The sequence below is a fragment of the Mytilus galloprovincialis genome, chromosome 5 (assembly GCF_965363235.1).
Source record: "Mytilus galloprovincialis chromosome 5, xbMytGall1.hap1.1, whole genome shotgun sequence".
Taxonomy (NCBI): Eukaryota; Metazoa; Mollusca; class Bivalvia; order Mytilida; family Mytilidae; genus Mytilus; species Mytilus galloprovincialis.
Genome location: NC_134842.1, coordinates 77,881,836 through 77,894,111, shown reverse-complemented (window position 1 = coordinate 77,894,111; position 12,276 = coordinate 77,881,836). Strand labels below are relative to the sequence as shown.

The 12,276-nt window shown below is 32.7% G+C and overlaps 1 protein-coding gene across 1 annotated transcript in view; it reads left to right on the top strand.

Moving 5' to 3' along the window:
- The window catches only part of LOC143074152 (uncharacterized), a 164,345-nt gene that overhangs the window by 106,509 nt on the left and 45,560 nt on the right, over positions 1 to 12,276 (top strand). The window contains exons 9-10 of the mRNA XM_076249700.1: positions 2,979 to 3,236; positions 4,917 to 5,174. Coding sequence (XP_076105815.1) covers positions 2,979 to 3,236; positions 4,917 to 5,174 — 516 coding nt within the window. The remainder of the gene's footprint in view (positions 1 to 2,978; positions 3,237 to 4,916; positions 5,175 to 12,276) is intronic.

Genomic DNA, 12,276 nt, shown 5'->3' with positions numbered 1-12,276 from the left:
TTAACATCTATTTTATCAGCAATCAAAGACGGGCTTCAGAGTTATTGTGAAACTGCCTATTCTAGAGGGGGCGTGAATCAGATGTGGATACTTAAAAATTCCAAAGATCTTTTAGAGTACATACAATCTAACTCTCTTTCATCTTGTAACAGTATTAAAACATTTGACTTTTCTACTCTGTACACTAGTATTCAACATTCCAAACTAAAAGACAAATAGAAAGAGTTGGTATTGCTTTGCTTCGTAAAAAAGAATGGCCAACGTAGATACAAGTATCTTGTCTTGTGGAGGGATAAATCCTACTTTGTAAAGGATCACTCTGATTCGAACAAAAAAATCTCTGAAACTGATGTTATCAAGATGCTTGATTTCTTGATTGACAACATATTTGTTACTTTCGGGGGACGTGTTTGTCAACAGACTGTCGGCATTCCAATGGGAACAGACTGTGCCCCTCTACTTGCCGACTTGTTTTTTTTTTTTATTATTATGAGGCTGACTTCATGCAGGAACTTCTTAGGAAGAAAGATAAGAAGTTAGCAATATCCTTTACCTCTACTTTTCGCTATATAGATGATGTTCTTTCACTTAATAATTTAAAATTTGGTGACTATGTGGAACGCATCTATCCAATCGAGCTAGAGATAAAGGATACTACAGATACAGTTAAGTCGGCCTCATATCTTGACTTACATCTAGAAATTAACAATGAGGGTCGGTTGAAAACAAAACTTTACGACAAAAGAGATGATTTCAGTTTTCCAATTGAACTTTCCTTTTCTAAGTAGCAACATTCCAGCAGCACCTGCATACGGGGTATATATCTCCCAATTGATACGATATTCCCGTGCTTGCATTTCCTATCATGATTTTCTTGACAGAGGATTGCTGCTTTCAAGGAAGCTATTAAACCAAGAGTTCCAAATGGTGAAGTTGAAATCATCCCTTCGTAAATTTTACGGACGCCATCACGAGTTGGTTGACCGTTATGGAATAACCGTTTCACAAATAATATCGGATATATTCCTTACGTCGTATCTACAATCCCCTTCCCTTTCATGAATTTGACCTACCCAATTAGACCATTTACCGGATTTGTTATCACATAAGAAACACGACGGGTGCCGCATGTGGAGCAGAATCTGCTAACCCTTCCGGAGCACCTGAGATCACCCCCAGTTTTTTGGTGGGGTTCGTGTTGTTTATTCTTTAGTTTTCTATGTTGTGTCATTTGTGCTGTTGTTTGTTTGTCTTTTTCATTTTTAGCCATGGCGTTGTCAGTTTGTTTTAGATTTATGAGTTTGACTGTCCCTTTGGTATCTTTCGTCCCTCTTTCGTGGAGCACTTGGAAGACCCATCAATATACCGTTGTCTGTAAGGACACTTATGTAGTTTAGGTATAGAATACAGTGATGGCGAAAGATACCAGAGTGACAGTCAAACTCATACATCGAAAATAAACTGAAAACGCCATGGCTACAAAAAACAAAGTCAAACATACACATAATAGTTCAAAAGACACAACATAGAAAAATAAAGACTAAGCAACGAACCCCACAAAAAAACTTGGGCTGATCGCATGTGCTCCGAAAGGTTAAGCAGATCCTGCTCGACATGTTGCAACCGTCGTATTAATCATGTTTTTACAAACCCGGTAAATAGTCCAATTCGGTAGGTCACATTCGTGGTGAAAAGAAAAGTGGACGGTAGTTACGACATAATGAACATATCCTTCATCGTCTGTCAAACAGTTATTCCATAACGGTCAACCAATTTGTGATGGAGTCCATAAAATTTACGAAGGTGTGATCACAACTTCATTATTTTGAACTCTTTTTTCACCTGAGCAACTTTTCAGAGCGAGAAAATCCTGCACCCGAAGACTAATGTAGCGAGCTCCTAGACTAAAATGTGTACTAGTTCAGTTATAATGGTGGAAATACTAAACTACAACAAAATAAATGAACTGATATTTGAAATCATACAAGACTAACAATGAATCGAGGCTCGTGACTTGGGACAGGCGCAAAAAAAAAACGCGATGGGTTAAACATGTTTTTAATATCTCAACGCTTTCCTAACCCCAATCTTGCCAACGTATAATAAACAAACACGAATCAATACTTATATAGAAACTCAATATAAGTAGTTTGTAGAACCACAATGTGCCATCTTTATTGACCTCAATGATAACTTTAGTGTATCTCATCTTTATAGTACTGTTTGAAGGTTTGTTTAGCTTTTGAGTTTAATGACGACATTTGTATGCTTTGTAAATAATAATATGAGGCAGGCATTACCTGTGAATGGGGACGAAGTTTGTTTAAATTATTTTTTTTGTATTTTAAATATTTGTTAAAAAAAAGATACGGAAATACCGTAACGTTTCCGATTTTGGTTCTGTTGTTAGGGATTTTACTTGTGACGTTATTTAAGTTATGACGTCATGTTCAATGTAAACAAAGAAACGCAATGCATCAGGTAGGCCTAACGTTTATGCATACCAAAGACAAAGAATGATTAAAAATGAAATATTGGTATTGTGTTTCTTGAGTTCTTATATTTTACTAGACTAATCAAAGTCTCACGACAACAAGACCGGAAGAAGGAAGTAGAGTTATGTGTTCTGCGCAGATCCGGAAATTAAAAAACACGACAAAAAAAAATTGAACGATTTTTTTTTTTTTATTGAATTTTCTTCTGTAATAGGGGACTTCGTCCCCATATTACTCTTAAAGATGAGAAAGGAAGTACCTGAACGTATGAGATGTCTTCATGTTGATTCATATTTACAAATGCTGTCCTTGTACCGTTCATAAAATTTAGTTAAAAAATGACTAGTCTGTGATATCAAATACCCTGTTGTAATAAGTTTTTAGTGAAGCCGAGATTGATTTCGTTAAAATCAAAAACGCAGTTATATACATAAGCATATCAAACAAGTTGTCTATTCTTATTATGATAATTTACCTTAACAGATTGTTTTCCGGAAAACCCTTCCAGTGTTGAGTACATAGAAGGAGAAGATGCAACATTAACCTGTAAAGTTAGTTCTACAAGTTTACCTGTGGAATGGCTGAAAGAAGGCAATGCTGTTAAACTAGACGAAAATTGTGCAAAGTCTAATGACGGCACAACACACAACCTTATAATAAAGAACGTTAAATCAGATAACAGTGGAGAATATTGTGTGAAAGTCGGAAATTTTTCCAGAACACTACACCTGAAAATTAAAGGTATTTGATGTGGATAAGAAAGTTATTTAATAAGATGTTGTTCTACATGATATTAGTTTGCAAGTGTTGTCGTTTTGTATCAATATTGTTTTGTATCAAACAATGTGTTAATGGACATTCAAACACATAGTTTAAGCTTGTAATCAGTGAAGCATTTAATTCTGATTTCAATATGTTATCATCTCCTACTAATGATTTTAACCAACAGATACATTGTTATTAATTTGTTAAAACCTCTTTGATGCTATCTGTGTAAGTCCATGTATATAATATAGTGGGACGAAAAATACCAGAATGACAGTCAAACTCATAAATCGAAAATAAACTGAAAACGCCATGGCCAAAAAATACAAAGCCAAACAGACACATAATAGTACAAAAGACACAACATAGAAAACTAAGGAATTAACAACAAAAATCCCCCCCAAAACTGGGGGTGATCTCATGTGGTCCGGAAGGTTAAGCAGATCCTGCTCTACATGTTGCACCCGTCATGCTGCTCATGTTTTTAAAAACCCGTTAAGTAATCTAATTCTGTAGATCACATTCGTGGTGAAAAAGGAAGTGGGCGGTAGTTACGACACGAGAAAAACATTCCATTTCGTCTGTGAAACGATATTCAATAACGGTCAACCAACTCGTGATGGCGTTCGTAAATTTTAAGAAGGGGTGATTGCAACTTCACTTTTCGGAATATTTTGTTCACCTGAGCAACTTTGTCAGAGCGTGAAAATATTGCACTCGAAGACTATTTCATCTAGCTCGGAAACTAAAATGTATACTAGGTCAGTGATAATGGTGGTAATACTAAACTAAACAATATTTGAATTAACTAAAATTAGGAATAATACAAGACTCTAAAAGAATCGAGGCTCATGACTTAGGACAGGCGTAAAAACGTGGTGAGTTAAACATGTTTTTGAGATCTAAACGCTCCCCGAAGTTTCTTGCCAGCGTAGAATAAACAAACGCAATGCAATTCATATATAGAAACTCAGTATAAGTAGTTCATGTCTGATATAAGATAAGGATGCAAAATCAACTCAGCAAAATGTCAATAATACATATTTTAACAAAGGACTATTAGTAGTTACTGACATGCAAGCTTCGGAGCTCAATTAAACGTAGTGAACTTAATCATAGGACAATCAAGCTAATCCTTTCTGATAGGGGTTTAGTGTCATGAAATCAAAATATAATGAGAAGAACATAACCCGTACTGTCCGTACAATTGGTTTTAGAATTAATGTATTTATTTTCAACGTAAAGACCCTATGAGTGAATCAAAATTAAAACCAATATGTGCCATCTTTATTGACCTAACACTAATAACTGTTGTTTATCTCATCTTGCATGTCTTGATGAGTCTGTTTAAATGTTTGTTTAGCTTTTGGGTTGAATGACGACATTTTTATGCTCTGTAAATAATATTACTCTTAAAGATGATAAATGGAATATTTGAACGGATGTGATTTCTTCATGTTGATTTATATTTACGAGTGCTGTCCTTCTACCGTTCATAAAATTTAGTAAATATTTTGACTAGTTTGTGATTTCAAAAACCCTGATGTAATAAGTTTTCAGTGAAACCGAGATTGTTTTCGTTAAAATCCAAAACGCTGTGACGTACATGAGCATCTCCAATAAGTTGTCTTTTTTTATGATAATTTATCTTAACAGATTGTTTTCCGGAAAACCCTTCCAATGTTGAGTACATAGAAGGAGAAGATGCAACATTAACCTGTAAAGTTAGCCCTACAAGTTTACCTGTGGAATGGCTGAAAGAAGGCAATGCTGTTAAACTAGACGAAAATTGTGCAAAGTCTAATGACGGCACAACACACAACCTTATAATAAAGAACGTTAAATCAGATAACAGTGGAGAATATTGTATGAAAGTCGGAAATTTTTCCAGAACACTACACCTGAAAATTAAAGGTATTTGATGTGGATAAGAAAGTTATTATTCAATAAGATGTTTCTCTACGTGATATAAGTTTGCAAGTGTTGTCGTTTTGTATCAATATTGTTTTTATCAAACAATGTGTTAATGAACTTTCAAACACATAGTTTAAGTTTGTAATCAGTGAAGCATTTTAATTCTGATTTCAATATGTTATCATCTCCTACTCATGATGTCAACCTATATATACATTGTTATTAATTTGTTAAAACCTCTTTGATGCCATCTGTGTAAGTCCATGCATATAATAGTTGGGCGAAAGATACCAGAGTGACAGTCAAACTCATAAATCGAAAATTACCTGAAAACGCCATGGCTAAAAAATATACAGCCAAACAGACACATAATAGTACAAAAGACACAACATAAAATATTATCATGTATACAATGACAGATGCTTGGTGAACGTTAAAATACTAAATCCCTGTGATGTGTTTTAGTTGATTTTAGTCTCTGATGCATGATTTTTTATTATTAATTGTTTTTGGCTTTTAACTAGCTTTCAGTAACTGTGAGTACTCTCAAATCGGATTTTCTTGTTAATTCGACCTGTTGATACTGTTTATTATGTTTTTTTGTTATTTTATATTTATATGGAGCTTGTCTATATACCAGCTTTGATTATTTGGAATATCTTATTTTCACTTCGTCTTACTGCATTTGTATAAACTTCAAGATTTACCTGAGTGTATTATTAAAACCGTTTTTTTTTCTAAATTGAATATTTTCGAAGGTTTGAATATTTCGCAGTGGTGTCTTGCCATGGCTTTGTTTGAACTTGTTTGTTTGCTTTTTGGCCTTGAATGTTTGTCCCTAATATTTCATTTACTATGCATTTGCATTCAGATATCGCAGATCAAATTTATACGTTCATAGTGTATTAATTTACGTTGTTTGATTGAGTTAAGCCTGTCAATTGATATTTTATCGTGTGTTTTTCTATGTTGTGATGTTATGCTATTGTTTCAGAAAAAGGGAAAAGGTTTGAATCCATTAAAACGTTTAATCCCGTTGCAAATGTTTGCACCTGTCCTAAGTCAGGAATCTGATGTAAAGTAGTTGTCGTTTGTTTATGTAATTTATACGTGTTTCTCGTTTCTCGTTTTTTTTTGTTTTTTTGTTTTGTTTTTGGTGGGTTTTTTTTTTATATAGATTTATAGACCGTTGGTTTTCCCGTTTGAATGGTTTTACACTAGTAATTTTGGGGCCCTTTATAGCTTGTTATTCGGTGTGAGCGAAGGCTCCGTGTTGAAGGCCGTTCATTGACCTATAACGGTTTAACTTTTTTTTAAATTGTTATTTGGATGGAGAGTTGTCTCATTGGCACTCATACCACATCTTCCTATACTTATATACGGCTATATTAAGTGTCATTCGATTTGAAAATATAGGTATATCGTCAAGAGAAAATATAGTGCAGTTTTTCAGATTTCAAGATCAAAGGTCACATAATCTTAACAAGGAAAAACAAAATGTAATATACAATTCCAATCTAAGGGCATACGATACAGTTACAGGGGAGGTAATTACGTTGCTAACGAAAATTGTTATTTTTGCAACGCCAAATAGTGACTTATCGAGAAAAGATCAAACTGAAAGAAATAATCGACATTTTGATGGATTTTGACTAAAAACAGCACATTAAAGATAAAAAATAATGTAATTGATTTCATTTTTCATTTTTAAACTTAAGGTGTTCATACATCTTGAAAGTATCACCGTGCATACTAAGATAAATAAAAGGGGGATACTCTAACGTTATACTTTGTAAGTCATCAGAGCTTTCGTAACCCAATGTTCATTTCTAACTGCATATGTGTGTCATATGTGTCGATTGCAAATAAATTTATCTTGCTTACTTTCTAAAATTTAATTATCATTTTGGCATAGAAAAATTAAGAAATAAGTCATGGGGGCTTAAATATATCGTAATTTTACCACGGGTTGTCCCTTTATGACAAATATTGTACCCTGAGCGATAGCGAAGGGTAAAATATCGGCATACAGGGACAACCCGTGGTAAAATCACGATATATTCAAGCCCCCATGAATTCTTTCGATTCTAATAGTACAAATACGGCACTTCTTTTGAATTGAAGCGCTCTAGGTGGAGTCAAATGTTTGCCATTCCCATAAAAAACGCACTATTAAATTGGCATAAAAAGAACGGTGCAAACTGAATTAGTGACATGCTTATGTATTTTCAATCACATATTTAGATAGTTTTGGATAAATTTAGATGATAATTTTCTAAAATGTATTATATGTGTTTAAAAAAAAATGGTTTATTCCACATTATAGCATCGTTTGTTTACGTTTCCATGCTGTGACGATGTTTGTTTTGGCAAGCGTGTATTTTCCCGTAAAATGATCATATTCTTACGTCATCGTTCTATGTGTATCTCATTCATAAAAAAGCATATGGCGTGGGAGTACAATTGGAACAGCACTGGCAATATATTCATATTTTACCACGGGTGTGTACTCAAAGCGTTTAAAGGACGTCATGTTAGAATCAAGAGTAAAATAACGTGATGACCAACGGCAAAACAGTATTTCTAAAACTAAATGATTCTCCTGATAGGGAAAAATAATTTAACAAGCACTAGTGCATGGTATCATGAAGCCCCTTCTATCAAACTCATGTTTCATGAGAAATAGTAATCTGCTCAGCCCTGTCCAAGTTTTTTCAAATGTTTTTATTTCAAAACATTTTTAATTAGTTCACTGAATTATTAGGATCAGTAACTGTCACATAACATGTGTGAATTGGTCTTTCTTAAACTACAACAGCTGCATGTAAGCAAGAATTTCAAGAGCTATGTTCATTTGTTGAACATGCATCATTCATTTAATGCAGTCTTTTCAGTATAAAACAGTAAATTGTTATAGAAAAAAAATATTAAAAAGGAAATTTCCTTGAGACAAAACTATAGTTTTTTATTCAATAAAGTTTTAAACATGAAAGCCTTGAGTTCATTATAAGTATTATCTGCCTATTAAATACATATATATGTCTATTTCAAAAGTTTCAATGTCAAAGAAACTTATGATAATTTTTCATTCAATTCAAATAGTTTTCTAAAAATTAAAACAAAAAGCATTGCATATGTCGCATTTAATTAAAACTGATAATTACAATGCATACAATACTTTCTTGTGGGTTTCCATGATCCATGATAAATGTAGACATATATCATCCTGCTGGTTTTCATATGATAATGTTGTACTAAATAACTCTTAAATCCTATACTTGTCTTTTTTTATTTCACATGTAACATGCAAAGAATATTCCTATATTCATGTAAAATCTTGTGAATTACAATATACCAGTAAGTACATGCAGGTACCACATATGATGTTTGAATTATAATTATCACTTAATAGTTCACAGTTTTATGTATATGTCCAAAATTATCTCAACTACTGCACATGATTCATAAAGATATGAACATTTCCTGTTGTGTGTTGATCTTCAAGAAAGAAGTGCACAGTCATTTCCTCTGATGTTAAACTTTTATTTCTTTGTCTTCAATGTTCCAGAGTCTGTTTTAACAGTAATTTAATCCTTCCGTTTGTTGTCATACTTACAATTGCTGCATTCCAAAAGTTGTACGTGATATGGCATGGGTTGTTCATATTCAGCATTGTTATAGTTTTGTTATATGTCCGCAAGCTTTTATCTTTAAAACATTACTTTTAATTTCTTTTCATGCATCAATCTAAAACTATCCTCATATATATATGGTTACAAGTTGTCTGACAATTTCCTTGTGTATGTTGACCTTCAATGGAAACAAGTGGTCACTTTTTTTCTCTGATTACTTTCCTCAAATTTCAGTTAGGCTATAGTTTAAATTGTATAGCAACATCTTCATACAAGTACTGAAAAAATATGTAAACAATTAGTGACATTTTAAAGTAATTGATATTCATGTTATGATACAAATATAAAACTTCAGTCAAAATTGCCACATTAGTGTAATCCTTAATTATCAATAATTAAGGAACACACATTTATTGAATTAAAAGTAAACTTGACACAAAGTTTAATTGATGAATTGTCTGTAAAACTACAATAAAGTTTGTAAGTACAACTTACTTTAACTGATATTTACCCACCATATGCAATTTGTTATTATTAATCAATATGACTACATCCATACTGGGTGAGTTTGACTAAATACACCAGATAACTTATATGTATATATACACATAACATGAGGGTCTGGATGTTGTGTACAGAATAAATACAATCATGTAATAATCCTTATGAGCAAAAAGTGAAAAAATAAAAGGCTAAGGAATTCAAGAATCAGAAAAGACTGATAATAAAAGACAATGATGGTGTGTTAAATTACAAAGACTAGAGAATAATAAGAACAATAGATAACAATTAAAATGTCAATTGTTCTTGAACAATTGAGAGGTCTTTCCTTTTGTAATGTAATATACATGTTCCAAAAAACGTACAATGTATTTAAAAGTTCTTACACAGGTTTTGCCCCTTACAGAAAGGTCAAATCTCTTCGGTCAAACGTAAAAAAGTTGCGCCTCATCCACCTCAAGGTTTTTCACTATTTACTATTTCTGTAAGTACAATATTTTTGAGATATCGACTAAAAAGTTGTAAGGTCAAAGGTCAAAGTCAACCTTAAAAAGCTTCAAAAAGGTCAAAAACACATAATTCGCTGTATGGGACATGACCTTGACCTTTGACCTTTTGACCTTTGTCAAGGTCATAAGTCCCCAATGTCATTGCTGAAGAACCCATGGGTCTAGGACCTTTGGTTATATAGTAAAAGCTGATTTTCTTTTTTCAGAAACCTAAAACAGGGGTTATGCCCTTTACAGGAAGGTCAAATCTCTTCCGTCAAAATGTAACAAAGTTGCGCTTTAATGACCCAAACATTTTTCACTATACAACACTTCTGAAAGTATCAAGGTTGCTGAGATTATCCCATAGTGACAATTCGTTACCAGAGCTTTCACGATCGTCTCTCAATACTTGACCGCCTTTAGATATTCGTTCACGATCATTTTTCTCGTTAAACCGAATGACACCCGTGCAATTAATACTTACATTTGATTGTGTATACCTCTCATTTGATATTATAGAAACTACACTCTTTATGCATTGACTGTCAAATTATGTGCCAGATGTAAATCAATCTGCAAAAGAGTTACAATACTTATTGACAGGTTTCAATTAAACTCAATTGTATACACACCTGTAGCTTGTAAAAAACACAATTAAGATTGATCTGCTGATGTAAATTGTTTTAAAACAAGTTTATCAAAATTTAAAAAGATCTTAACAAAGAATCAAATACTTCAGATACACATTATTATAGTGAATCAATATTAAAAATAAATATTAAATACAATATAATGCCTATAAACTAAACATGCTAAACATAAGAAAACTGAACACATTAATAAAGACACACAATTTAAATGTACACTAAATGGGATGATTTAGAATGATAGTATTATGACTTAGCATCAGATTTAAAACCATAAATGAAAAGTTGTTTTTCAATTATGGCCATGATAATAAAAAATAATTCTCACATATCATATTTGTGTCTCCTTACACAATTTTATTAAATACAGACAAGTTATAGCCAGTAGCATGATGCACAGAATCATGCATGCATATGTTTTGAATAATTCTTTGTTTTACTTTTATAATATGTTATAAATTGGAATAAGAAATGATTTAGCATGTGTGATCAGATCGATCTAAAGATTCATGTTCAAATATACCTAATAGATCATTAACATTTTGGAGGGGGAATTAATGCATAGGTGAAAGGTGGTGGGCCTCAGGTGGGCATGGTGTTCGGACACTAACAAATTATATTCCTTACGTTGCATGGTTAATCATGGTTTCTGACCATTAATGATTAAGAATGTTTGACCCGCATGTGTACATCCCTGGTCAGTCTGCAAAATGTCGACATAAAGTAATTAAGTCAATAGTCAATGAAGATCGGATTGTTTATAAGAAAGTAAAATAATGTAAACGTGAAAAATTATTTCAAATGAAGTTTCCACAGACTGCCCACATCAGGTTGACAGCGAAACATGTAAATAACGATATTTTTTAAGTAAACATGCAGCTTTTTTGTCAGACTTAATTCATAATCGTGAATGAAATGAATATCCACGACCCTCGGCAGAAGGCTAAACTAGTTTAAAACTAACGTACCTCGAAATATAAGCTACACACATCTATATAAAAGTGTTGTTGTCGAACTGGTGATACTGACTTCTATCATAACAAGGTGCACGATCAGCTGTTCGTGGCAAGCTCTAATTTGACGTCGACGAAACGTTCTAGCCAATCACGTGTCGAATAGTTGAGAAAATGACGTCAGATTTAGATTGCGATGCAAACACCAAAAATCATTGCCATTTTTTTTTATACTACATTAACCTGCCTGTGGGTTTATTGCATTATCCAAAATATTCACATGTGGAGCAGACTATGATTACCCTTTCGGATCACCTGAGTTACCCCATGTTTTTGATTGGGCTCGTGTAGCTTATTCGTTAGTTTTCTATGTTGGTTCATGTGTTCTATTGTTTGCCTGTTTGTCCTCTTTCATTTTCAGCCAGGCGTGGTCAGTTTATTTTCGATTTATGAGTTTGACTGTCCCTCTGGTATCGTTCGTCCCTCTTTTAAACAAATACTTGTGTTTTATTATCATTTTTTTTTTCTCAACTAAGCCATTTAAGGGGAGATAAGATTTTTAGTAAAAAAGTTATACTGATCTGATAGGGAAATTTTAAATTTTAACATTTAGTAAAAAAGCAAGTTCGACGACATCATTTTTTCTTTCTTTTCTGAAAATTTTATTGAACCTATCTTCTCAAAATTTAATTCAAAATTCTATCGCATATATTTCTTGTTATGCATAAAAAAATTTCAACAATTCATAGCTTGAAAAATATCACGGTGACCCATTCCTTAATTATATTTTTAAAAAGAGCATAGAAAAATCTTTATTGTAGCAAAGTATAAAAATATTCTATGTCGGGAAACTTATACCTATGATCTACTTTATGATA